This window comes from Plodia interpunctella, chromosome 27 (assembly GCF_027563975.2).
Source record: "Plodia interpunctella isolate USDA-ARS_2022_Savannah chromosome 27, ilPloInte3.2, whole genome shotgun sequence".
NCBI lineage: Eukaryota > Metazoa > Arthropoda > Insecta > Lepidoptera > Pyralidae > Plodia > Plodia interpunctella.
In genome coordinates, this window is record NC_071320.1 from 1,766,019 (window position 1) to 1,789,609 (window position 23,591).

Here is a 23,591-nt window from a genome sequence, read left to right on the forward strand (position 1 = left end):
TGTTACCAGAAATTCAATAAAATAATTTTATCCTTGGTTGATCCCATTTTATGCCGTTGCACTGCACTTGCGTTGATGTATGGTTCCGTTGCGTTGCAATGCAATGCATTTATTGTTGCAATAAATTGTAAACAACATTTTAATCTCAAGTGTGATCCCTACATATAAAAATTAAATTGTCGAATTTATGTATTTTTCATTGTCATTTAATTTTTTTCTTTTTTCTCATGTAGTGATGACAAATATGACAATTGTCTGTCAGTCAATATTGTCACGGAAAAAAAATGGCGGACGAAGTGAAGAAAGCCCAAACCGCTGTTGCTGGTGGTGATACCATATTCGGAAAGATTCTGAGAAAGGAAATACCGGCTAAATTCGTGTATGAAGATGACCAGGTAAAGAAACACATAAAATTTACTTTCCTTAATGTGTGTCATTACCGGCGGCTTGCCGATTCTTCCGCGATCAGCTGTTTTTTCCCAGGGTAGTAGGTCCCTACAAACAGAGCTGATGATGCATTGTAAGGCTACCTACCGGTCTTATAATGGTTATATATTTTTTTCGTAACTTCCTCGATCGTAAAAAAATAAACCAAATAGTAATAGCCATTCATCATCATCATGGGGTGCCATCTTCGAATTGAAGTTTGGAGGTCAGCATACGGAAACCCTCGCGTCTTTGGGCCGCTATTTTCAGTTGGGTGTATCTAGGTCTGGTCCAATCCTTTGTCATAATAGCCATTACGAGAATAAAACGTGTCAGAATCAGAACTGTCAGACAGCAGTATAAGGAAAATCTGAAAAAATACACCCATGTGTTATCAAAAAACAATATTTTATATAGTGTATAGATTTTCAATTCCTAAACAATTTTTGACATTTTTTATATTTCTTTTAGTGTGTAGCATTTCATGATGTGAATCCCCAAGCACCTACACATATTTTGGTCATACCACGGAAACCCATCCCGCAGCTGTCCAAGGCTGAGGATGCAGATGAAAAGCTGCTAGGTAAGAGTGAGAGAATGATTTAATATTTATTTTCACAATTACTTTAATAAAGTTGGACTTTGCACAATCCTTCTCTCTACACAATTGTTGAGCGTCGGAGCCTAGATTTTGTATGTATAAATATAAAATTTAAAATTAACACTAGATCAGCAATTTCAAATTGGAGGAGGTAGGTCTATTTTTACAAGATTTAAACAAGATGTTAAAGAAACTAACAGTTGCTTAGTAGAGTTATGCAATCAACCCCTTTTATAATCATACTACCACTCTTTTTATTGATGGGGCCTTTGCCCAAATAGGACATACAAAAACAATAATGCTGGCTGAAAATAATGAATTTTATTTTTCAGGTCACCTTATGATTGCCGCGCGCAAAGTCGCCGCCATGCAGGGCTTGGACAAGAGTGGCTTCCGATTGGTCATTAATGATGGTAAAGATGGCGCTCAGAGCGTTTACCATCTTCACATTCATGTTATTGGAGGACGTCAGTTGAAATGGCCTCCTGGCTAGATTATTGCTAATAAAGATATGTCGTTTGTTAACTGCTTTTTTTTTATTCATTCATCATTATGCCTAGCTCTGGTACTGGATGTATTATGTTATCTGTGGCCCCCTAGCATAAAGTACAGATACTTAAGTGAAAACCAGATTTTTCTCTGCAAGTTTCATTACCCACTTTATATCTATTTTCGTCATGTGAGTTATTGTTAAAACAGTGTTAGATTTTATTCAAGTCGCCTAAACAGGCAGGAACTAAAGAGTACCAATGTATAGGATTACTCACGATGTTTTCCTTTGTTCTCCGAAAGAAGTGTCTATGAAAACTATGGATTTAATAAGTACTTCGTGTACGGAGTACCTACTAATTCCATGATGAAAACTAATGGTATACCAAATTATGGTGGTACTACTAGGATTCGAACCAGCGACGTTTCGATCAAAGACGATCTTTTAACCACTGTGTAAGGGTGTCTCCAGCAAAATGTCAAGCAGTTGAAAGTTGTTAAAATAGTTTAACAGATATCTAATTAATGTGTAGAGAGTAGAATAAGATGAAGGGTGTAGGTATTATGGAACCTATATCATTCATTCGATTTCCGATATCTAGGATTAGTATTCACGGGAAAGGTGCTAATCGTAAATACAAATTTATATAACTTAAAGGTTATAGATAGTACCATTAAAGATTTTGTATTCTATTGATTGCACTAAATTAAAATAATGAATCGATCGATTTATTTTTGTTTACTCGACTCGACTTATGTCACTGTCAATTTCAAAGAAAAAAAAGCCTACTTACAAAAATATTTTGTGCGGTCTTGTTTGTTGTGTATGTTTTTCCAGTTTGAGAATTTACGAACAGAGTTATTTTATTAGTAAATATGTCTGTTAATAACATTGATTGTATATTTAGTAAGTTTCAAAACACCTTAGATTCGGAACAGGAGCTACGCGAGGTAACTAATTAAGAATTTTATACTAGGTACCTACTGACTGCTGCATGTGTTTTCCTTAAAAATTCTCTAACGCCTCTCATTGCATTGCTTATTTTAATTCCGTTTGTAAAAGGAATTTTATACATTTTTTATCTAAATCCATTTCCAGGTTATAAGAAACATATGCCGGGAAGGCGACCATATTTCGCGTGAAATTATGTCAATTCTTCAGATAATCCATCACGATAGCGCGGGAAGTTAGTATTATTGTCTATTCCTATATAATAAATTCCATTCAATTGCTTACCCTCACTACACTACCCTTCGGCTTGGTATTACCAGCCAGTCAGCCAAGCTTCAGTAGAATTGAGCTGGACACGTTTGCCTCCTGCCGCCAAAGCGCTGGGCACGGCTGGAACCCTTGAAGAAATAAGTAACAGAAATAAATAATAATGCAATATGCTACAAAAGGGTACTCCAAAAGACACCATAGTGATATTAAGACATTTGTTTTAACTGGAAACTACAACTTGAAAGGACACAGTATGTACTTTTGCAATGCAAGTATTTTATGCACTCAAGTGATTTTTTAAACCACTTGTTGACCAAAATGTGATGTCAGTGTGAAGTATTTGTTACTTTAATTTAAAGTACTTGTAAGTACTTTGTAATTAGTTGCAATAAACTCAGTAATTCTGACTCATCTTTAATTGTGCACCTTCAATAAAATCAGTGTAGGTTGTATATTCAATGGCATAAACATTAGTACACGCAAACCTTCACACTTCACCTTCTTCTTCCTTAAAAGAAGTCCCCCTGTTGCATCTGTCTGTGTCAACATGATAAACTAAAAATTTTTGTATAGTTATCACAAATAAATGTTATGATTCCTGGAAGGTTTTGGGGTATAATTTATTACTGTTTTACCCAAGCTAAGCCACTATGACACAGAATGATAATTCCATGTTATAAGGAGAAACCACTGGATATTATACCATATGTTGGCCAAAACCAACTCAATGTGAGCAATTAGTTGCTCTGGAATAGATCCCACTACCTGCCATATATGCCTAGAAATAAACTATTTCTTACTTATCAATTAATATCAGTGCAGTGTCTCGTAGAGAATCGGACTATAGAGCTATCAACACTGCTTGATATCGACAAATCAGATGCAAAGCCCCCTATTATAATTTTTTTTTATTAGCCTATTGATGTGTTCACAGCCGGCAAAGACCTTCTTTTTTCCACTATTGAGGGCAGCTTTGTCTCCACCTCAGAAAACCATTAATATTACCTGCCATCTCTTTATATTATACTAGTGGCCCTTCCTGGCTTCGCTCGTGTAAACACAATAAATTATACAACTAAACTAAGAGTAACAGACAGGCAGCTTCAGCAGCTGATGTGTCTATATCAAGCAGCGTTGAAAGTTTCTAGATATTTCACTATAAAAAGTCACATCACTGATATCAATTAATAACTTTATGTTAATTCAGATTTTATACAACAGTGACACATTGTTCACTTCTATCCACTTGACAAGTCTATTTTTAAAATAATTTATTGATGGTGCAGAAACGACTTCCTCTGGTAATCTATTCCAATTGCCAACCACCGGGTTGCTGAGGAAGTGGTGAGCTGTGTTGGTTTTAGACAATGTGCGAGATATCATGCAGTGGTGTCGCCTTGATGATTTGGAATTGCCATTCTGGTTCCTATTATATATTGAGCTAAAATTATGCAAATTGTAGTTTCCATTCAAAATCTTATAAGTCTAATTAAGATCACTACGAAGGCGTCTTTCTTCAAGGGTACACTATCTATTGGTGAAAACCGCATGAAAATCCATGCATCAGTTTTTGAGTTTATCGCGAAAAGACAGACGCGGCAGTGGATTTTGTTTTATAATATGTAAGGATTATGATTATATATTATAAAATAAATATATGTTTATGGTATTGACATTTCAGTTGGCAAAGCATGTTTGAGGTCACGAGAGCTGTTCGCACAGGCAAAGGAGAAATATCAAGTGCTAAAAGAAACTGTGCCCCCCACAGGCTATTACAAGTGAGTGTGTCACTTTTATAGGGCACTAGCTGTGCCCCAGGCCTTCGCTCCCGCGGGAATTTCGGGATAAAAAGTACCCTATGTGTTATTCCAGGTTATTTTCTACCCACGTACCAAATTTCATAACAACCGGTCCAGTAGATAATGTGTGAAGATATAACAAACTTTGGCATTATTATAACTCCCAACTGTTGGGATCTAGCAGCTAGATAGGTTGACAATGTAAAGGAAATTGCTGGCAACACTGACATATAGCCTAGGCAACAATGTTCCATAAAATTCCCAAGGAGGGCTCATGTCAGACAGGCAGTTGGTTGTAAGGAATAAAGATGTGTAGAAATAACGTTTGAAAAGACAGTAAGTTTTTTTGTTATTTCTTCACGCGTTATATACTCAAACAATCTTCTTGAAATTTCGCGAGTATGAAGAAGGACCTTTCATCCCGGAAAAAACTATTCCCGTGGGATTAGTGAAAAACCATATTTCTATTACAAGTGGCGCCAAATATAAAAAACACTAGATGGCGCTGTATTTTAAGGAGGCGGATGCAAAATGCTAATAAAACTTTGCAATAAAAACACTAGATGGCGCTGTATGTATTTTAAATGCGCTATGGATGGCAATGGATATTACGATTCAACTATCCCATTTTCATACGAAGAAAAACCTGTTCCCGATGGAATGTAAGCGGGCGAAGCAACACGCAACAGCTAGTGTCAATCTCGCTCCGTGTCCTCGCTTGCAGATACCACGACCACTGGCGCGGCATGACGCAGCGCTACAGCCACCTGGCGGCGCTCACAGTCTGGCTCGAGAAAGGGTTCCTCGTCTCGCACGAGACTGTCGCGCAGATACTCGGCAGTGAGTTATGTGTTTTGTTTATACAACCAACTTACACTTACTTCATTAACAAACAAATTTACTTGCGCATTTATAATACTAGTTAGGATTCGCTTCGGCACTGTGTGTCACATGAGATGGGCCGGAAGTTGTACAGAAATCTATCTCATTTTCAATTTAGTTATTAGGTAATACGCTTTAGTTTTCTTATTCTTTGGGCCATATTTGAGAAAGATAATCCAAACTAATCCTGCTAATATTATAAATGCGAAAGTTTGTGAGGATGTATGTATGTTTGTTACTCTTTCACGCAAAATCCACTGGATTGCCAAACCGATTGTTATGAAATTTGGTACACGGGTAGAATGTAACCTGGAATATCACATAGGGTACTTTTTCTCCCGAATTTCCCACGGGAGCGAAGCCCCAGGGCGCAACTGGTATTATAAATGTGAAAGTTTGTTATCTCTACGCTCTATCTACTCAACCAATCTTCTTGAAACCAATCTTGAACCAATCTTGCATACATGTAGTATATAGTATGGAGAAGAACATATGGACATACCTTTAATCCCGGAAAAAAAAAAAAGAAAAATTGTGCGCGGGCGAAGCCCCGGGCAACAGCTAGTAGACAATAGAGTGACAATAGTCAATAGGTTCTTGTTGTCAGTAAGCGCGGTGGAGCAGAAGGAGGGCTTCCACCTCGACATCGAGGACTACCTCGTGGGACTACTGATGCTGTGCTCGGAACTGGTGAGTAAGCGATTTAATTTTTTGTTATAGCTTTGTACCGGCTACACACTATCGCGGACCAGTTCACCAAACTTTGACGGGTTTGACAGATGTTGCTGGTTTTTCATCGCGTTAAATAAAAGCACTCATCACTGAACACGCAATGTCCACGCATTCGCGTCGGCATTGTATCTGAGCTCGATGACAGCCAGTATTGTACGAAATTCATAAAATAAGCTAAAATACGTTTTTTACTAACGCACTTTATAATATTGGAAACAAAACATATTTTAGTGTAGAGTATGTTTTAACTTTTTTTATGATTAACATAGGGTTAGAATTGAGAAATGTCACTGACACAAGCTTTTATTGTTATGGAGATATCTTCCTGCATTTAATGTGTGACAAATAATAATGTGCAAAAAAAAATAATGTAGGAGCCGTTCGCGGGAGCACCATCAGGTCATGCTTATCATAAAAATTCATTTCACTGTCATCAAAACTAAACTTGTGTACAAAATTTCAGCTCAATCGGTTCAATCGGTTCAATCGGTGAAGATCTGCTTCAAAATTTAGTTGCAATATAATTTCCATAATAGAAAAGCTGGTAATGTAATAAAAATAATGTTATTGCGGCAGTCGCGCTTGGCGGTGAATGCCGTCACGCAAGGGGACCACAGCCGGCCGCTGCAGATATCCAAATTCGTCATGGAGCTCAACGCTGGCTTCAGGTGAGTTCTAACATAGTATCCATATTAATATTATAAATGCGAAAGTCTATCTGTGCGTTCCGCTTTCACGGCTAAACCGCTGGACCGATTTTGATGAAATTTTGTATGTATATAGTTAAAGGCTCCAAATTCAAATCATTTATTCAGAAATTATTAATTAAATAATAATTACCTGTGAAGGTCTAATTTCAAATTAGACCTTCACAGGCACTTTTTCTCGTCAATTTTTATATTTATAGTTATTTTTCACAATATACTCTCCCGTTCAAACATAGGGTACTTTTTTCAAAAAATCAATTTGTCTTTATATGCCCGAATGGCCGGTAGACGTTTACTTTGACATGAGGTTGATTGAAATTTTTTATGCCGGCTCTACACTGTCGTCAAACAGTTTGCTAATCTTTGGCGGATTCGGTATACATTGCTGGTTTTTTATTGCGGTAAATAAATGCAGTCATACTAACTACGCAATGTTCACGCATTCGCGTCGACACGTGTTTGAGTTCGGCAACAGTGTGGAGCTGGCGGTAGAAACGGGGATATTTTTGATTATTTTGTTTGTTTACAGACTATTGAACCTGAAGAACGACCATCTGCGCAAGCGTTTCGACGCTTTGAAATACGACGTCAAGAAGATCGAGGAGGTGGTGTACGACCTCAGCATCCGCGGGCTACTGCCCCGGGTGGACCCCGAGGCCGAGGCCCCCTCTAGCGATAACTGATATACGATTTAAATAGTTAATATAAGATTTAAAATTGTATAACGAGTTTTATTGTCTAATGTGCACCTTTTAAACAAATTGATAAATTTGTGCATCTGTGCAAAGAGTGATTGAAAAATGTTATTATTTTAACCTGTCACTAAAAGTCAGTTATAGTTTTAGCAACATTCAATAGGGAGTACAGCACTGTATGTTAGGTACACAAAAGCGTTGCCGCCTTTTGCTATGTCGATTAAAACGTTTATTTTTGAGCACTTTATTAATTCTTTCATTATGTAAGCATTCGTTTGTGAAAATATAATATTCGGGTGCCGAAATATTGGGAAAATAGTTTTCCATTAGATAAAAAAACTTCGAAAACTATGGGATACGCCTCACGCTGTAAACTTTTCGAACACTTCACACATGAAGACTTATTAAAATATGGACTTCATACAGGTAAGATCTTTAGTGAAAATCAAGTTTATATCAGTTTATGACCACAGTGGACCAAATAATGCAGAACATAGCCTAAAATTGTGTTATTATTTTCAAGATAGTCCACTAAATCCTTCATTTTTCCTTTAAACTCGCACCACGATTGTGTAGAAGGTATTTTTAGTCGTAAATTTGCAACAATATTGAAAAAATTTTGCCTCCATTGGCAATGTTTGTGTACCTTGGTTGTACCAGTAGCGCCATCTGCACTGAGCTTTGCGTAATATGCCTTATTTAAGGAAGCCGTTGAATTTAAACAAAGGCGCTAGATCTAGAGACAAAATCGCTGCAGTGGCAATACTAAGCAAAATTGCATTTTTTATTTGCCATTGGATCGAAATAAAGAAGTCAAAACACCAAAATCCACATAATTATTAGGAATACAAAAACATTTATCGGCTTATGATATAGACCACATTAAAACATTTACACAATTTTCTTACAAACCAAAAATGCGGGTTTCTTACGTGTTCGATAAAGAAAACAAGTGAATAATACGAATAAAGTTTATAAATAAATACAATACGAAAAGAACCTTTTGCAACAAAAAACAATCAAAAGCTTTTCTCAATAATTTATATACCTACGATGTCTTACATCTGTATACCAAACACGAAATATGTTATCATTATAGTAACAGTTTAGAACACCTGACGCACGAACGCAAATAAAATCCAACCTTAGCTCCGTAAAGTAAGATTAATTTTTAAATATGATTTCGCGGATAGATCCAGGGACATTTGCGGTCAGGCTGTGTGCTTCCCCGCGCAATTTTAATTCAAAATGAATCTTATTTCAGTAAAGTTAAGACTGGTTTTTATTTGCGCTCTTTTTTGTAATGCTTCAGTCACGAAAATTTACGAAATACTATTCTCACTCGAAATACACATGCTTGGCCTACTGGTGTTTAAAGTCCGTGTCACGAAAGAAGTCGCTGACAACAACAAGGTGGCCGATCTTCTTGATAGTTCCGCATTATCACGTGGGGCGGATTTAACATCCTAATTATCTATTATACATTAATAGTATACGATTCGGTTCTATAAATAGAGAGGTTAAAAGTAGTATATTGTAAGAAAGTAAAAAATATGCTTTATAGCTAATACCTACAGCCTGTAAAGACTAGAAAACGGCTACATTTTTTTGCCATTGCAACACCAAACAGAATTGTCAAGATTGGTTGGTAAACACGCAGTGTTGCCAGCCAAGTGGACACGATGCCCTCATTTCTATTATATTCTTTATAGACCGTATAAATTTGATTATTTTGTGATTATTATTTTGATTATTTATGACACTTAAATAATATCACAAAGTGATCACAAATCATTATTAATTATTAGTTTATAGTGTAGGTGGCACGGTGCACCAGGGTGATATGGCTATGTAGCTACAGGTAATACTAAACTACTTTATGATGCACGGTACATACTACTCGGTCGAGCTAACTGCGCACCTCGCAGAAATGCGACGTCACAGGTACGCAGTTAACTCGACCGGGTTGTATATTGCTATCTCTTTCATCTGTGGCCTGACCTCTTATTGTCAGATTTATATACAGACTAGCGGCCAGTCCCGGCTACGCTCGGGCAAAAATATAACAAATTATAAACCTGAACCTTCCTGATAGGGACCAACACTGTTCAAATGAGTTTCTTTCGGCATTTCTTCTCAGCAATAGTCGTTCCGAAATGCCAGTAGTTTGTAGCTTGTGAGAAATAACTATAAATATAAAAATTGCCTATGAAGGTCTAACTCCTGAATAAATGTATATGTTGGTACTGATATTCGATTTATTCTCAACAAAATTGGAAGAATTAAGTACTGTGAAGATTGTTTACATGTTAAGACTCGTAAGAAATCGACCTTGTTCTTTGCATCAAAGTTTTTAGTATTGCGAACGCCGGTGTTACCCTATACCTTCATTTGTATGTTACAAGTGTTGCCAAAAAATCGATGGCTAACCTTGGCTTGGAAATCATATAGAAAATCGATAGCCTTGAGATTATTCTAGACTATCGATAGTCGATCACTCTTCGATAGTGGCCTATGAATTGGCAACACTACACATATACGATTCATGATCCCGGCGAATCGACATATATTGCTGGTTTTTTTAAATGAAATCTTATAATTAACGCAATGGAAATATCGCTATCGATATATTCGAATAGCCGCTGCTATCATAATTAAATTCTTGATGAGTTTGTACAAAAATAAAGAATATTAAATTGACGAATAGTTTAAAAAAGGAAATACAAAATAAAGAATATTATACTATTTAAAGTCGAAAAAGTATAAAATTTTTATTGATATGGCAACAACACATAAAACTATTAAATAAAAAACAAAATTTCAAAAAAACAAACAGTTTCGTGGGCGCTCTAAGAGACACGAAAATAAGTTTGTGTTATAACAAACTGCTATAGCAGTCGTGTGTCCGCGAATGTACTAAAACTAAATAGACTACAGACTACATACATGTAACAGCAAAATGGTGTTTTAATTACTATTTGATCCGAATAAAAAAAGTGAACGTCAGAAATTCACATATTTTTTGTAATAAACAAAAACGAATCAATCTGAATTATGGAATGTATAATGCACATCGATTATGTATCATTACAGATATATTTTTATCTCTCCTGCGTTACATATTTGTGGACAGTTTAGTTCACTATGCGTCTACCTGCCACTAGGTCGCGGTAGGTAGTCATGTCAGATGCCTTTTGGTGATTTGTATAAAATCTGACACTAGATAACTAGTGCTATCTCTTTCATCTTAAAAAGCAGTACAAAGAAATTCTGAAGTGGAATATTGCTCTAAGAAAAGTTACACCAAAATATTACTAATCTATTCTAACAGTATAAAAGTAGTTTATATAATTATGTAGATGTAAAAATTATACCCTTCTATATTTGGTACACTATGACTTCGACCATCTACAATACTAATAGTCATGATCATAAACTATACAAGGTTACTTGCAAAATAATAAGTACGCAGGACTAGACATTTAACATCGTATACCTAACCTACAGGATTTGTTGTACAAATTTAGAAAATTCGTTAAATTTTTCATACAAAAATAAATATTCCTTTAATTTTCAGTTTTAATTTTAGCTGTTAACACGCGTCGCGTGCTGTGCAGGAGTCGACCGAATTATTCTTAAAATCCACGGGCATTTGTGGAATAAGAAGTGAAGTGCTTATTCCACAAAGGCAAGTTAAACAAGCAGAAACTCGCAACAGAAAAAGATTTTAAGAGATTTCTGAAATAAGTCAGTAAATCTTTTATACAATTGACTGTGTGAATATTCTAACACAATAAAATACTACTAAATGCGATATGTTATACTTAAGTGGTATTTTTAATTTTTAACACTAAATAATGGGATTTAATCCCATACAATAGTAAATCTAACTTCGTCTATGCCCGCATACAAACGAAAATTATTATCACAAATATACTTATATGAATAATCGTCTAGTTCTACAGATATTAACATATAATCATCGAATTTATGCACGTTTTTAACATGCCAACTATCTGTTATCAACCCTGCATTGTATAGCTCTAATCGATTGAACAATTTCCTAATGTCATCTAACAAAGAATTAAACTTAAGTGTCATAATATGCACCTTCTTCTTAAGAACTACATTATTAATTATTTTATAATCACTGGCAACACTGAGGCAGTTTTGAATGAAGAAGAAACTTTGCTCGTCATGGCAACTATAGACTAGACCGCCATTTTGAATTCCGTGGCATTCCAGCAACGGCAACTCTTTACAATTGTCTATGGCATTTGACAGGATCGTTTGAATATTAATTGCACATTCCTTTTTTAATTCCACTTCGGGATAATCTTTCGGCACTACGGACAGTTTTTTCAATTTGGAAAATGTGAAAACTTTAGTCTTCTTCGTATTGTCCGGCGACGATTGTTCAGAATCGGATCTGGATCGTTTCGACATAGGTCTATCTATATTTTCCGGTTCTTTTTTGGCAACACAATAATCAAATATGTCGTCGTCTAAATCGAGGACCATCGCCAAATCGTACAGATCATTGTCAAATTCTTCTGAATATGAGGGCTTTTCCTTTTTAGCTACTTTAACTGTTTCTTTATTAATATCAGTCGCACTTACTACTAATTCTTGGTTTAGATTTTCACTTAAATTTACATCTGTACTTTGTTCTTTCATAACTATGCCTATAGGCTCATCACAATTCTCTATGTCATTAGATTCTTCATTTCCTTTGTCCGTAGTTTCTTTATTATTATGAATAGATTCATCACTTGTTTCATGATTCACTATATCGCCATTTAATGTCTTAAATTCTATACTATCCAGACTTCTTGCCGTATCAATTTCAGTGCATTGATTTTCGAAAGTATCAACACTTCCTAGATCTGTGTCCAATATGTCAATACTTTCTGCATTTTCATGACTACTTTTACTTTCGCCTTTAGTTTTACTTTCGTCTATTTCAACATTCCCTTCGTTTGTTATTTTTGTTTCTATATTATCATTTTCTCCAAGCTTATCGGTATTCAGTGTACTTTCAGCATTGTCATCAGCTTCAGTTAATTCATCATCAGAAATTACTATTGTCAATAGTTCACGTTCGATTAATATTACATCATCATCCTCACTTTTATAATCTTCTACCGAAGCACCATTTTTATCATTAGAACAATTTTTCTTGTTCTGTGTTTTATCTTGTGTATTATTTTCACTATTATTTTCAGTAGTAACTTCTTTTACATTACTATTTTTGTTATTAACATCATCTGAATTGTTATTAACACCGTCCTTTGTTAAATCTATAACAACACAGTCATTTACATTGTAACTGTATATGAGATTGGTATGTGGTATATGCTCGTATTTGTTATTTTTATTAAATGTTAAAGAACTGCTAGCTTTTAAAACTAAAGTATTGTAATCACCCACTTGATAAGGTAGCAGCTTTTCAATCGACATACTCCTGCAATTAAAGTTAACGTACATTGTGGTGTAATATTATACTCTAGTCCCTTCTATTCAGGCAATATTATACAAACAAATAACTATTAACTATTATAAATTTTGTTCTTATCATAGCATCTCAGCGAGTATTGCAAATTAGGTAAAATACAATAATTACAGATAAGTAATTTGTACAAAACAAATTTGATTTAATTAATTAATATTAAAACTTTTTAAAAAAATACTCACGCTTTATTTGTATCAAAGTTGATCACCAAAATTATATCCTTCATATTTCTCAATATTTCATCAACTGTGTCTTGTTCCAAAATCTGCGCACACACATACGGCCTCTTTCCTATATTCAACCTCTCCACAGCCCTGACTATATAGTTCAAATACTGCACACTTAACACGGAATCGAATACCAATTTTTTGGACATATCATTAGTTTTTAACAAATGCAATATTTCGTACAGCACTGTGATACGGAAGCCTATGTATTGTTTTTCATTGGGTAATCTATCTCTGTGTTCTTTTATTGTCTCTGCCAATCTCTGGAGATGATCAGAGGTTATTTTTTGTATGTTTGCAGATTTTGATTGTTCAAACAGATCGTCCTTGTAAAATTTTTCTATAGTTCTTGTGTGTGGCACAGCTATTTTCCCTTTTTTTAGCGATATTCGTCTGAAAATGTGAAGAAATAATTATCTATACTATTATAATAAAGAGGTAAGCGTTTGTGAGTTTGTATGTATGAGGCGGGTAATATCCGAAACTACCGAACCGATTTCAAAAATCTTTCACCATTACAAAGGACATTATCCAAGATTGCTATAGGCTAGATTTTATCTCAAAATTCCCACGGGAGTGAAGCCCCGGGCAACATCTAGTATAATATATAGGAACAAATCACACAAATTGAGTTAGCCCCAAAGTAAGTTCGAAACTTGTGTTAAAAATATATAAATAAACATCCAAGACCCATCAATCTGAACAATATCATTTTCCATGTTGACCTGACCGGGGATCGAACCCGGGACCTCCAGTGTAGTAGTCCGGCGTGATGACCATAGGTGGTCACGGTGAAATGTGAACTTACTTCTTGCAATCGCTGACCGCACCATAGACCAAGATGTCAGAGTGATTCCTCAGCGCTTCTATCACCTTTCTGGCGACCGAGTTCTCTTTCTGGTCATTCAGAGATATAGGTCTGCGTTCGCTGAACGATACTATTGTGTTTCTCACAAAATCTAAAATTAAAAAATAATATGACTTGGTTTTTTCTCAGATTCATTAATTTCATTTTTAGCGTTCTGTATCTTAAAAGGAAATAACGGAACCATTAAAATCATTCGGGCATTATGTCTGTTTGTCCGACCTTCATAGCTAGTTTTAAAGGTTTCTAAACTTCGTGTGTTCCTGGTCGCTTTCACGGATGTGACGCCTGATGCCCGGAGTCCGTATAAAAAAAAACCGTAAAATTTTGGACATTTAGCTGATTGTACGACCGGTAGCCTGCCTGACGTTAACCCTCTTTGGGCATGCGATTGTTTCCTATCGTCTTCAAAGGCTACATACACCGTCGAATGTAGAGTGATTCTAGAGCGCATCAAATATTGATCAAGAATTCAAAAACTCATGTCCGAGAAATCCTCGTCAGGGTCCTATCCTGGGCACACCATAATAATGCCATTGTCATCCAAACCATTGTCCCGCATCAAATCAACAACTTTTATCAAAAATTGCCACAGTATCAAAATTGTGACTTTAAAATGTCCCATTATCAGAATGAACACTGCACAAAATTGACCTGTATATGTAGGTGTAGGTATGAATTTCACGACCGGTTGAACGCGGCGTGTAGCGTTTCATTAGTGTCGAACATTTTTTTAAAATAAAGAATTATTTTTATTAAATTAAACATTTATAAAACTAACATTGTACCAGCACTTATTTATAAAATAGGATAATTGTCAACACACTAATGAGGGCCCGCGGCGGAGTTGAAGCTGAAATTCATTATACAAAATTTCAGTTGAATCGGTTGATGATATTTACTTCAAAATCTAACAAACAGTGATAGACATTGCAAAAATTACACAAATTACTGTACATGGATGAACAGAAATAAAACAAATTTTACTCACTAATGCACTTCTTGCCGATCATATTGGCATACTTCAACTCGACAGAATATCTATCAGACTGTATCAGATCCAGCAGCGCCTGTAGCAGCCCGATACGGAACACCGATTCGGATTTTAGTTTTTTTTGTGTCTTAGGGTGTTGTGTGAGCTGGGTGGACTGTGTGAACTTCTGCAGTTGGGGTTGGGGCTGTGTGGGCTTCTGCGGTTGGGGTTGGGGCTGTGTGAAATTCTGCAGTTGGGGTTGGGGCTGTGTGGGCTGCTTCTGCGGTTGGGGTTGGGGCTGTGTGGGCTTCTGCGGTTGGGGTTGGGGCTGTGTGAAGTTCTGCAGTTGGGGTTGGGGCTGTGTGGGCTTCTGCGGTTGGGGTTGGGGCTGTGTGAACTTCTGCAGTTGGGGTTGGGGCTGTGTGTGCTTCTGCGGTTGGGGTTGGGGCTGTGTGGGCTTCTGTGGTTGGGGCTGTTTAGGTAGCTTAAGTTCTGCCACGTGGCCGAGTCCTGCGCCTGACACCTGCGAATCAGAAATTCTTATATTATCTACTAGGCCGTCCTAACTTTCCTCGGGTAAATATATAGTAAACTAGCTGCGCCCCGGGGCTTCGCTCCCGTGGGAATTTCGGAATAAAAGTACCCTGTGTTATTACAGGTTATATTCTACTCGTGTACCAAATCACGTGACAATTCCGACCTATAGATTTCGCGTGAAATAGTAACCACATATACCTACACAGAGTTTTGCATTTATAAATATTAGTAAGATTTATACACCTAAACCTTCCTCAGGAATTACACTATCTATTGGTGAAAACCGGATGAAAATATGTGCAGATTTTGAGATTATCGCGAACAGACAGACAAGGCAGAGGTGTTTTGTAATATATAAAGATAAGGACTTGGCCCGGCTTTCACGTGGTCATTTACGTATATATAAACCCTCGGGGATAAATGAACAACAGTGAAAACTACATCACAATCAGTTGCGTGGAAAAGATAGAAAGCTTAGAAACAGACAGACGGCGGAGGACTTTGTTTTATACTGTGTAGTGATGATCACAGGTCTGTCAGTCAGGCTTGTCAAAACTATTAGGCGGATTTCGATGAAATTTCCAATAGATACAGTCATTGATACAGAGTAATTGAAATTAATTTTTGATAAAAAACATACTACTGACAACTGAAATAAATTTATATCTTATCTATAGGGTGGAGTTTGCCTTCTCCATTTCACACACAAGTTAATAATCAACCAGTGTGCAGGTTTCCTCACGATGTTTAGGTACGCGATAGCCACCGCTCGGTACTAACTCACCAAATCCAAAGCGGGTATGATGGGCTCAGTGATGCCGACGCCGCGGCGCCCCAGCGGCCCGCCGTCCCAACCCATTTTCTGCATCATCCTATTGATAAAACAAAACATTATCTAAAGCCACGAATACCTTTCCTTTTCGTTACAATTAATAAGTGAGATCGATATTTTTTTTCTACGGACAAATCACACAGATTGAGCTAGCCCCCAAAGTAAGTTCGAGACTTGTGTTATGGGATACTAACTCAACGATTGAACGGGATTGTTCAGAGGCAATTAAAAGCGGACGGGCAGACAGACATACAAATGATCTTTGGAGTGGGATGTTTCTTAAATTTTTAATTTAATGTTTAAGTTTATTACATATGCCCCTATTTTATTGATGTCACCTTTTATTATATTGTTACAAATAAACATTATTCCGATAAAAATAGCGATTCGGGTACCTAATGTCTATTTAACCAATACGACTACTTCATCAAAAACACAACAACTTCTTCATATTGACTACCGATTTTCACGAAATGTCTACAGAAAAATAGTATGTACCTCTCAGCATTGTTCATCTGAACTGGTATAGACATCGCCTCAAGTAGTTTGGTCTTCCTAGCATCCAGACCCTCGCGGAACACGCTTCTCTTGTTTATGACAGACGTACTGCCAATGTTTACATTTGTTTGTGATCTGAAAAAAATATTTATTTTATCTTTATAGAACATTAAAAAATTACATATTTTTTTTTACAAAATTTAAAATCATAAACTTATAATAAAGAGATTCCAGCTCGTCGCCGCTTGGAAGGGTTCCAAATTCAAATTCAAATCATTTATTCAGAAATTAGACCTCCACAGGCACTTTTTATGTCAATTTTTATATTAAATAGTTCTTTCTCGATCGATGTGAAACACAATTCGTAATCAAAGAAGGCCGGCAGCATTAGCCCTTTTAACCGTTATGGCAATCCTCTGTGCAAAGTAACTGTCCGCCCTTGGATCGCCCGTTACCTCACGGAGACGCGCTGTAATCTCAGACAAAAAGGATTTTGCCTCAGGACCCCATGGGCCCAAAAAATATTAAATTCCATAAAAAATAAATTATACAATAAAACAATTTGGAGTGACTTGAATTGGAGTGGAATGCATTCTCATAAGAAATAACTATAATCGAAGGAGTTTGTTTGTTACGCTCTATCTACTTAACCAATTTTCTTGAAACCTTGAAACCTTTCATCCTGGCAAAATAAGTGTTCCCGTGGGAAATTTATTTAGTTTTCTGTGATACATACCCGTAGACACCTCCCAATGGCCTTGTAAGCGCTGAAGACTCTTTACGTTGTGATGATGAGGCACTTTGATCACTACCACCACTTGACACAGATCCGTTCTCATCAACACTCCTCACTGAATCCACATAAATTGGCATTTGAGTGTCATTTTCTTCAACCGGCTTACTCAGTTTTGTATTCAATATCGGTGTTGAGTTTTGTTTATTCGGTGTTGAGTGTAGCTCAGTTTGCTTTGACTTCTTATTTATTGAGTTTAACTCGGTCTGCACTGACTCCTTACTCATTGAGTTTAGCTCGGTTTGCATTGACTCACACTGCGTTGAGTTTTCTGTTTCTTGCGGCGGGTTATGTTCAGTTTCCATTGAGTTGTTTTCGTTTTGTGCTGAACTCGGAGAAGATGACGGGAAAAACGTTTTGAATTTTGACAAATTATTGTCAGCAGAGCTATTTGGGTTTTTTAATGACGAATCGCGACTTCTGAAAAAAATTACAAAGGTGATATTAAAGACATCGCGTCCTACTGGATATAGGTTAGATTATATAATACATATAATAAATACTAAAAAAGTTTATACACATAAGGTTTATTTAAATTAGTAACAATTATTTCCAAAGTCGCGTTTTAGCAAAAGCTTTTTTTTTTCAAATTTTTATATAAATATTATGTGAATAAAAATATATATAGTACGAAAAAATTACTTACTTTCGAAAACTGCGGCTAAACTTTGGCAATTTGTTAAAAATTACAGTTCTGAAAAATTATATACCATATTATTCAGATACATCAAGCAGATTTAATTGAAACATCAGCTATTAATACATGTATGGTCATATATAGCTATTATGTTCGGCTAAATCTCGAAATGCGGCTACATGTTGGTTTAGCCGAGCATAAGCAGGCTACATCTAGGTATAGCCAAAAGAGGCCGGAAGCATCTAGGTTTAGCCGTCTAAATCTAGATTTAGCACTTCGTGGGTTCAGCTGTAACATATATTTTTAAGGTACATAGTTACCTCTCTTGCGTTCGTCTATTCACCTTCCCAACAACGATTTGCAATTTAAAATCCATTTTTGACTTCGTATCTTTCAAATGCTGCATTATCTGAGCGTGCTGAGGGAACATAGGTCTTGGAGACCTGATCACACTATGCATGAACATAGATTCCAACGGTTTAACCTTATCAAACTGTAAAATGACCCTTGTGGGGTCGTCAATAAAGTCCATAATCGTCTCAGCAATTTCCACCATATATCTTTGGGATAGTCTATTAATCACTAGTTCTTCGTTTTCTATGATGATTTTTTTTGATAAGTTTCTGTGAAAAGTGTTACAATAAATGTACAGGGTTATTTTTAAATCACAAGCAACGTCGAAGGACTAGATAGCTGACGCTGATATCGTATACAACTTTTCTTGGACGAGTTTTGATAATTCGTCAAATTTTACTTTCATACAAAAATAAATTATCTGTTCCAATGCTAAACACTCAATGTAGATAGTTGGCGAGGAGGGCGGGTGAGGTGAGACGGCGGACGCGAAAGCGCGCATAGCCAATCTTCCACGAGTCCACGACCTCGATGACGCAGTGGTAAAGTGCTTGCCTTTGAATCGGTTCAAAGGCAACACTAACGCACAAGCACACGAGGTACCGGGTTCGATCCCCGGTCGGGTCATGATGGAAAATGACCTTTTTCTGATTGACCCGGGTTTTAGATATTTATCTATATATGTATTTGTTATAAAATATGGTATCGTTGAGTTAGTATCCCGTAACACAAGTCTCGAACTTACTTTGGGGCTAGCTCAATCTGTGTGATTTGTCCTAATGTTATTTATTTATTCCAAATTTAGAAAATAATTGGGGTTCGCACCCGGGACATTCAGAATAGCAGTCCGGCCGGCATGAAGGCCACAGAAATCGTCAAAATTACCAAATCAATACTTACGGTTCTTGTACATATTTCTTGTCTTTTGGTACTTTTAGTAGCATTATTCTGTAAAAAAAAAGTATTCGCAGATATACTTTTTATAATTACATATTTTTTTATTTATAATATAGACAAATTTATAGACAAGGTTTTTTTTATAATTGTCAATTTTTATATAAACAAAATATGCATAAAATTTGTTCAATACATGCATATTTTATGGCCTGATACAAAGATATTTTTATGATTATAGACATAAGTTACCTTTTTTATAATAATATTATATGGCCGTTCTGAAATGCATAGTGGTTTGTAGCATTCAGAAATAAAAAGTGCCTGTCTTCTGTGTAGAGAATTCAAAAAGTTAGTTACAAAAACATGCAACATACCACTACATAACTATTTTAGATGTATTTTCACATATTATTGATGTGTGAATATCTATCTAGAAACTCAGAAATAACTTCATCAAAATTTTTATTTTGTATTGCGTCATGTTCGATATCAAGTGAATAGGGGTATCCCCGAATTATACATAGAGCTAGTGCTTGTGGAGGCATCCCCAAAGAAGACAATTTTATCGTAGCAAATTATTTATAATACATCTATGTGATTTTTTTTTTTTTCATGATTGTACATTGTTCCCAAAGTTGAGTCACCGTGGGTGTCACCCCAAAGTTGAGTCACCGTGGGTGTCACCCCAAAGTTAGTCACCGTGGGTGTCACCCAGTTGAGTCACCGTGGGTGTCACCCCAAAGTTGAGTCACCGTGGGTGTCACCCCAAAGTTGAGTCACCGTGGGTGTCACCCCAAAGTTGAGTCACCGTGGGTGTCACCCCAAAGTTGAGTCACCGTGGGTGTCACCCCAAAGTTGAGTCACCGTGGGTGTCACCCCAAAGTTGAGTCACCGTGGGTGTCACATGTACAATTTAGACACATGTACCAAATTTAAGCTAAATAGAACACATGTTCAATTTAGCTTAAATTTGGTACATGTGTAGATATATACTGGAATAACACATAAGACAAATTTTATCTCAAATTACCCACAGCAGCAAAGTCCCGGATGCAGCTAGTTACCTAGTGCCGTCTGTCTGTCTGTATTAATACGATAAACTCAAGGACTTATGTATGATTTTCACTAATAGTTATTTCTGAGTTTCCAGATAGATTTTCACATAAATATGAGATTCCTGAGGAAGATTTGGGTGTCTAATTTATTATGGTGCAAGATTGGTCTCATACAGGCAGGTCTAAACGATAGCTGAAGATAGAGATGAAAATAACTCCACTGACAAGAACAATGTTAAATGAAAAAAAGCGAAACCCAATGGCCACTATTATTATAGTATTTAGAAAAACAACACTTACTTTCCATTATTCATACTCAATTTAAAATTGAATTTAAGCTCAAATATTGTCAATGCTTCATATAATGGTGCATATTTTTCTTGCTTAACGGATGGATCACTTTCAAAATTCAACATATCACGAATGAAGTTAACTTGTGGAGGTGTTAACCGGCCATAATTGAAAGATAAACGGGAATCATCCTTCACGAAGCTGAGTGTGTTTTCAAACCAGTTGCTTTTAAAGCCCACAGTAACATTTTTATTTTTTTTCTTCTTTTTCCCATTTGTAGATACTTCTGATATTGATGATAAGGATCCGAGTGAAATTGTCCTGGAAATTGGGATAATGATATTTTATGGATGTTTGCTAGCTTTACAGTATACACATAAAGAATAAAGAGCAAGAACACTAATAGCTTAACGCTATTGTCAGATAGTATTCTAGTCACATAAAGGCATATGACACAACTTTCATGACTACCCTACCAACATCCAGTGGTAAGTAGTCACATACACTGTGGCATACACACTAGCTATGATTTATAGAACTATGAGATAAATTGAGAACACAACATATAAAATATAAACTGAAAGAGCATTTCCTTAGTTCCCTTTAATATGTGTTTAGTCATACTTCACGATAATAAAGCCATGTATTTGTCCAATTCTTTTTATTATTTCTTTTTGTCTCTTGTATTATTAGTGAACAATTAGTTTATTGACTGACGTAAACATAATTCTTAGTATAATTTCAAACCTTAGTGGTTTCACTATGCTAAGTTAATTACATAATGTTTGTAAGATCTTTTATAAGATAATAAATTAAATTCTGTCAAACCAGTGTGCCGGTTTCATTGCAAACTTTTTCTCCACCAGAAGCAAGTGGAGGTCTTTGATAACTATTATTAAATGAGTGAGATTGGTATACAAACTCATGTGGCAGAAGTAGGATTTGAACCTGGAACTTTCCATCACAAATGATTAAAAAAAATTAAGTCTCTCTGAAAATCAGCATCACCTTGTGTCATGAAAGGCGAGGTAATTTTTAAATGTAATTGCATTAATTTATGTTGTTATTTTCATTGTACCTATGTTATAAGCTCCAAATAATTTTATTTCTACTCTACTCTAAATTGTTAGAAATCTAATAAGTGACTGCTTAAACTACCTACCTGTGAATTGTAGCCATTTTTCATTCATATCAATACTGCAAACTGCAGCAGATTTAAGCTGAAAATAAACATTTTAAATGATTTAACTTTTACAATGGTTTATTATAATAACCTGATCAAATTTCTGTATTCATATTATACAGGTACTGGTGGAGCCCAGGTCCACTTTCTAATGTAGGGACACAATAGTGTACTGTTCCCAGAATATTTGACCGCATGGCGAGCGTCGCTGATGGAACTCTCCTCAGTTGACCACACCTCCCGTGCAGAGCGATTCTCTGGATATTCTATGCGTATCATACTGCGTTTATCTATTGTGTTAATGTATATTATATAATATCTATTCGTGTGTTGTAACTGTATCTATTGTGTGAATGGAATAAACTTAACTGTTGTTTAGTGGACACTGTATATTCTGTGTAATTAAACATATCTTGATTCTGATACCTAGGACCAGTGTATTTTGTGCTGATGGGTTGTGGAGATAAGGAGAGATCACAACTAGGTATTTTAGTAGCTTAATAGCATCGATATAGACAGTTCTCTATATAAACACAGATCATGTAGCTGGATACAGGAGTACAAAAACAAATTTGTTTAGAACTTAGAGTAAACCCTTTTCTACCTGCAATAGCAAAAGATAAGCCACAGATATGCAGCATGTAAGATTAGAATGAAAGTTTTTTGCTAACTAAAATGTATACCTATTTACAATTTAAAAGCACCAAGACGAGAAGACAAAGTCGTTACATATTTCAGACTAGGTATTTGATATTGACTCAAAAATGCAATGCGCGCATTTGTTTTTAAAACTCGGCAATTTTTTCACACATGTCACACAACCACCAAACAACGAAACGAACGAACTAATCGCTCGTCGCTCGGTCTGTAAGTGAGGGGGAACCCTCCTATGTAGTATTGCCAACTGTTTACAATACCCTGCATGAACCTCTATTGCCGCGGTAATATAGTTGTGATTTTGCAATGAAATTGGGTAGGTTAATTTGCTGTTGACTGTACTACGGAGTACCTACTAATTCCATGGTAGGTAGTTACAAAAAATATACGAATAAATAATCATCAATAATGTTTCTATATCTGTCTTATAGATCAAGGTATAGGTAACTTAACGACTCGTGTGACAATAACAATAAATCTTTGTTCTCGAAATTTTTGAGAAAGGACAGAAACTATCAGGAAATATTTTAGGAAATTCCAGCAAATTTTCTTCAGATAGTTCCCGGGAACGGGAAATTTCCGATGACAATTTATTTTGGAAATCTGCGGGTCACGATATGTCCGAACTTCTTTGCTGCATAGGTAATAGAAAAGAAAGTGCAGTTTCAATTTGAACGCATTGTCCAAAAGACTTGGCTGTATGGGCTAATACCCTTTTGTCTACTCA

General features: G+C 36.0%; 3 protein-coding genes across 7 annotated transcripts; 2 read left to right on the forward strand and 1 right to left on the reverse strand.

Moving 5' to 3' along the window:
- Window positions 1-234: 234 nt before the first annotated feature.
- On the forward strand, window positions 235-1,552 carry HINT1 (histidine triad nucleotide binding protein 1). Its single transcript, XM_053765142.1, has 3 exons — window positions 235-395; window positions 898-1,009; window positions 1,360-1,552. The coding sequence occupies exons 1-3, from the start codon at window positions 285-287 to the stop codon at window positions 1,518-1,520; spliced, it is 384 nt and encodes a 127-aa protein (XP_053621117.1). The 5' UTR covers window positions 235-284; the 3' UTR covers window positions 1,521-1,552.
- A 737-nt stretch (window positions 1,553-2,289) lies between these two features.
- Window positions 2,290-7,541, forward strand: trsn (translin). Its single transcript, XM_053765138.2, has 7 exons — window positions 2,290-2,467; window positions 2,616-2,703; window positions 4,420-4,516; window positions 5,262-5,377; window positions 6,027-6,109; window positions 6,728-6,819; window positions 7,388-7,541. The coding sequence occupies exons 1-7, from the start codon at window positions 2,393-2,395 to the stop codon at window positions 7,539-7,541; spliced, it is 705 nt and encodes a 234-aa protein (XP_053621113.1). The 5' UTR covers window positions 2,290-2,392.
- Window positions 7,542-8,510: 969 nt separating this feature from the next.
- Window positions 8,511-23,199, reverse strand: LOC128681328 (uncharacterized). Of its 5 annotated transcripts, none has more exons than XM_053765115.1 (13): window positions 22,966-23,199; window positions 22,187-22,244; window positions 21,034-21,345; window positions 19,682-19,729; window positions 18,748-19,050; window positions 18,437-18,484; window positions 17,734-18,210; window positions 16,998-17,132; window positions 16,452-16,539; window positions 15,149-15,653; window positions 14,101-14,251; window positions 13,248-13,685; window positions 8,511-13,017 (listed from the first exon to the last, which is right to left on the reverse strand). In XM_053765115.1, exons 2-13 carry the CDS (start codon window positions 22,201-22,203, stop codon window positions 11,418-11,420), a joined length of 4,122 nt encoding a protein of 1,373 aa, XP_053621090.1. In that variant the 5' UTR covers window positions 22,204-22,244; window positions 22,966-23,199; the 3' UTR covers window positions 8,511-11,417. The 5 variants fall into 5 exon arrangements, with proteins under 5 accessions (XP_053621090.1, XP_053621088.1, XP_053621089.1 ...); XM_053765113.1 differs by having other exon boundaries at window positions 22,899-23,199; XM_053765114.1 differs by having other exon boundaries at window positions 22,891-23,199.
- Between the last annotated feature and the right edge of the window lie 392 nt (window positions 23,200-23,591).

Coding starts and splice junctions, on each gene's coding strand:
- HINT1 (XM_053765142.1), top strand. CDS start 285: ATGGCGGACGAAGTGAAGAAAGCCCAAACCGCTGTTGCTGGTGGTGAT. Junction 396..897: donor TCGTGTATGAAGATGACCAG/GTAAAGAAACAC, acceptor TATTTCTTTTAG/TGTGTAGCATTTCATGATGT. Junction 1,010..1,359: donor TGCAGATGAAAAGCTGCTAG/GTAAGAGTGAGA, acceptor TTTATTTTTCAG/GTCACCTTATGATTGCCGCG.
- trsn (XM_053765138.2), top strand. CDS start 2,393: ATGTCTGTTAATAACATTGATTGTATATTTAGTAAGTTTCAAAACACC. Junction 6,110..6,727: donor TGATGCTGTGCTCGGAACTG/GTGAGTAAGCGA, acceptor TTATTGCGGCAG/TCGCGCTTGGCGGTGAATGC. Junction 6,820..7,387: donor GAGCTCAACGCTGGCTTCAG/GTGAGTTCTAAC, acceptor GTTTGTTTACAG/ACTATTGAACCTGAAGAACG.
- LOC128681328 (XM_053765115.1), bottom strand. Junction 18,485..18,747: donor AATAGACGAACGCAAGAGAG/GTAACTATGTAC, acceptor ATAATTTTTCAG/AACTGTAATTTTTAACAAAT. Junction 16,540..16,997: donor CAGATGAACAATGCTGAGAG/GTACATACTATT, acceptor TTTTATCAATAG/GATGATGCAGAAAATGGGTT.